The 4,327-nt window shown below is 40.6% G+C and overlaps 1 protein-coding gene across 1 annotated transcript; it reads left to right on the top strand.

The window, feature by feature from the left end:
* The first annotated feature begins 229 nt into the window (after positions 1-229).
* On the top strand, positions 230-3,619 carry etfbkmt (electron transfer flavoprotein subunit beta lysine methyltransferase). Its single transcript, XM_069687040.1, is given in 3 exon segments — positions 230-698; positions 784-914; positions 3,234-3,619. Coding segments are annotated over 3 exon segments (810 nt in total). The 5' UTR covers positions 230-405.
* Positions 3,620-4,327: the final 708 nt, after the last annotated feature.

The following is a 4,327-nucleotide window of genomic DNA, read 5'->3' as shown; positions in this document are numbered from 1 at the left end:
CATTTTATATTCAAATCTTGCATTATAATATCTTAAACAAATATATAAAGGACCTGAAGTAAATTTCTAAAAATTACTTTTATTAACATTATAAGCAGGATGTGGTAACTCGATCAACATACACATATTTTGTAGGAACCTTTTTGAGCGGAATCATAGTGTGTCCCGTTTTCAGGAGGTCGTCGGATCTTTTGTCCGACACTGTTTTGCGCTCGTGCGGAAACAACCACAGACAGTCTCAGGGGAAGCTGTAGAGAGATTAAAAAACTCTGTTAAAATGTATAAATCAGTGTTATGATGTTTAGAAATAACTATTACCTGTAACAGGTAGCCTAACATAGAAAGCGGCTTTAAGAAGCAGATATGTGGCTAACTGATTAGCATGAACGTTAGCAGCATACAGTCATGTTGGGTCTTTTAACGCCTCCTAAATGTGGCCGTTATGTGAAAATATTTTCCAGAGCATTTAAACAGACAAGCAGACATGGAAGTATCTCAGACAGCAGTCACTCTGATGAGTCTATCCGCAGGTTTATTTGTGAGAACACAGAGGTGGTCGGAGAGCAGAGCCTGACCCCGGAGCTCAGACTGAGGCTGTTCACCCCGACCTGCAGGTTCTGGAGAGAGAGACCGGAGCTGTGGCCCTTTGATGACCCTTACTGGGCCATTTACTGGCCTGGAGGTCAGGCGCTGTCACGGTAAGATCTTACCCTGACAATGATAAACAACTGTCACCGTTTTATGTTGGGAGGTTAGTTCTGTTGTGATGTCCTCCGCGTGCAGGTATCTCCTGGATAACCCCGCAGTGTGTCGGGGTCAGACGGTTCTGGATCTGGGCAGCGGCTGTGGAGCCTCCGCCATCGCTGCTAAACTGTGTGGTGCAGCTCATGTGGTCGCTAATGACATTGACACTGGTATGCTTCATGTTTATTTAACTCCTCATCTACTGTGCTATTTTTCCTATTAACACCCATCTGTCAGATTTTTTAACCTGTTGTGATCCACAAGATCGGGGTGTACTGCTTCAGCGTTAAGGTCAGGGGACGCCAGTGACATCACAAACCAAAAACCCACTAGGTCCCATTAAATCTGAAAAAACTGCTCTGAAGTTTTACACGAATGTAGTTGAGCTGGTGGTAAATGTATGTGGTGATTTTCATGCTTGTAAAATTGAGCATTGCCTTATTTATGCTCTTCAAAGATGACTTGGTGCAGATGATAACCAAAAATAGTTTGAGCTTATAAATAATAAATAACCACATTTTTACAGGCAATTGTATGTTTCCTATTAAATAAGTATACAGTATACATTCGTGCATTTTGGCCTCAAAGAGCTTTAGTTAAAAGTGTTTTTATTTTGGTATGTTTATGGTGAATTTTGTGTAAAATTGTGTGGATATAAAAAATGTTAAAAAACGTCTACGAAATACCTGATATATATATATTCAAACGACTGCCGTTGAGCTTCTTGTGCAAAACTCTTCATGCAAAGAGACATACGGGGGTCTGAGAGAAACGCTTCGCAGCATCACTGTAGTACAGAAAGCCAAACATATTGCAGACCATTGATATAGATCATAACATATGTGTGTAATTATCTAATATTTGAGTAATAAAACAATTTTTGGGGAAAATAACGAGCAGAAATATTGAATCAAACTTAAATGTAGTGCAATCAGTGTCATCTTTGTGTTTTGTATAAATGTGAGATTTAATGAAGTGAGACATATTTACAATAAGTGAAAAATAGTGTCCACACACTGGATCATGCTCACGAGAAGTTTTTTTATTTAACTACCACCGCGGGTGGGTGACGTTTGCTCTTCAGAAAGTGAGACATAAAAAGACATACTGGGGGTGTCCCAGGAAGCACTTAAAGGGGTGTCTTTGTATGCATATGCTCGAAACGTCACCCACCTGTGGACTTTATCGCCTGGATGTGCGTGCCTGTTAACTTTACATGTTTACAATAACACAGCATAATTCAATAAATAAAATGAAACCAAATTGATTCTTACTCAAAATTAATTCTCAGTTACAAGTTGCAGCAGTTTTTGATGGAGTCTAATATGTTTTAAATCCAGTGATGAATGTTCTGTGTGCCATGTGAGATTTTAAGGTATAAATTAAGACTACAGTGAAAGGCAAGTTTGTTTCCATGTACAGAAAGCCATCAGAGGCAGGAAAAGAAGACGTGTTTAAATAGGATTTAAAAGCGGAAAATTAAATGAAACTTTAAAATGAGCTTACAAAATAATAAAACAGGTAAGACTGCTGACGCTGCCCCATCTCTAGGTTTGTGACCTATGTGAGACATGAATGAGTTGTCCACCAGTTGACACACCAACCTGGCACAAGAAGTGCTCTGGCCGAGTGTGCACAGAAGCTTTCTTGAGTCTGCCTTTTATACATCATCCCATACATCACTTCTTCTCTGACACAAATCCTTCTAACATCTTCAACAGACGAGAGAACAGAGGAAAGCTTGAGACTATAAAATAAGTAAAAGAATGAAGCAGAGGAACAGTGGCAGCTGTTTAGAGACAGTGTTCAATTAATATATTTTAAACTGTTGCTCACAGTGTTCGCCTCTCTTATTCTCTGGTGTCTGTAGTTTAAGTGCAGAGTTAAAAAAGGATGAGCTCCTGATTTTCTTATTTCTGTGGCACTTTGTATTTAAGTAACCAGCAGCAGCAGATCTCTGAGGCTGGAAAGGATTATAAAATGAGAAATAAATAATAAAATAAAACAGATCCGAACCATTAAAAGCCTGTAAGCATGTAAAGGAGCTTTAAATCATCAGTCAGTGCAGGTTAGCTCAAACTGGACTGATGTGATCTCTCTTTCTTGTCGTATTTAAAAGCGGCAGAGCTCTGCATTAATTGTAGCTCATCATTAAATTGTTTTGCTTTTCTGATCGACTTGAGATAAATGCATAAACATGAAGTTTTAAGATTAAGAAAGTTTTAAGGATGACAGTCGAACCTTTTCAAATATGTCTTCCACAGAAGAAGACTGCTGTGTCATGTTGTTGGCAGAGACCTCAGATGGGTGATGAAATAAGTTGAGGTGTTTGGGCACATTTCATGTGACCTTAAAGGATGAAAGAAGAAGAAGTTTCTGCCTGCTGAATGTTGACACAAACCCCTGAGTGTGTGCTCATAGATGATAAAAGTCTGGTTCAGCGTCTCTGTTTGCTCTATGATGTTTAAATCTGCCTGTTTGTGTTCTAGTTGCAGCCGTTGCGGCACACATGAACTGTGAGCTGAACGGCCTGGAGCCGCCCGTGTGTCTGACAGACAACATGATCGGTTCACAGCCGGTGCGCTTCGACCTGATCCTGCTGGGCGACATGTTCTACGACGAGGCCCTCGCCACCAGCCTGCACAGCTGGCTGGACCGCTGCATCGAGACCCACGGCACCAAAGTCCTGATCGGAGACCCGGGAAGAGCCCAGTTTGAGGAGCACGGCATACGACAGCTCCTGCATCTGCTGGCTCAGTTTGATCTGCCCGAGTGTGTGAGGGAGGAGAACTACGGTCTGAGCCGCAGCAGCGTCTGGAACTACCGTCCTGAACTCTGAGCTGGTGATGATGTGAAGGTTAAAATGACTGTGTGACAGATTACTCTGTAGTTTTTTCTACATCTTCAATTTTCACTTGATGCCTTACACTGAAAATATATTTGTGATACCCAGGATGCCCACAAAGTTACAGTTTCTCTGTTTGTCTTTATCTAAGGTTTTTGTCTTCTGTTTTTAGTATTGGTTTTGAGGGGGTGTTTTTTTTGCTCACTCACACAGAATTTGCCTTTCTGATATCGTAACCAGGATGTAACTCACATCTTCACCTTTGTTTCTTAATAAACAAACTGCACAACCTTCTGTTGGAAAATTCTTAAAGCTGTATAAACTTGGATATGAAGTGAAAAAGTCTAAAATCTGTGTGAGGAACTCGACAGCAGGAACAAGGGTCTAAATGTAGCTCCAGGGGCGTTGACTCCCCCCCTGAAAGGTCCCTGCTCGGGGGGTTGGAAACATTCTTAGAGCCTGTATAACCATCTTTAAGGTGAAAGTAAATTATGCTGTCAGAATGAAGAACTTATAATCTGTGTGAAAAAACATATATGAAGTAGAGTGTTTTTATCAATGTGCTTTATGCTGGAAAATGATTTGTTTTATTGACTCTGGTCAGAAATAACCGTGTCACGAGCAAACAATAGCAGGTTTTTTTTTTTACACAAATACAAACCAGACAACACCGAAACATTTACCGGCAAAAAGGTCAGCTGTGTTGACACGGTTAAAATTAATCAGAGAGCAGACGTA

This window comes from Semicossyphus pulcher, unplaced genomic scaffold, assembly GCF_022749685.1.
Source record: "Semicossyphus pulcher isolate SPU_LCO1_2020_fin unplaced genomic scaffold, fSemPul1.0.p SCAF_8, whole genome shotgun sequence".
Lineage (NCBI taxonomy): Eukaryota > Metazoa > Chordata > Actinopteri > Labriformes > Labridae > Semicossyphus > Semicossyphus pulcher.
This window is presented reverse-complemented; position numbering and strand designations above follow the sequence as displayed.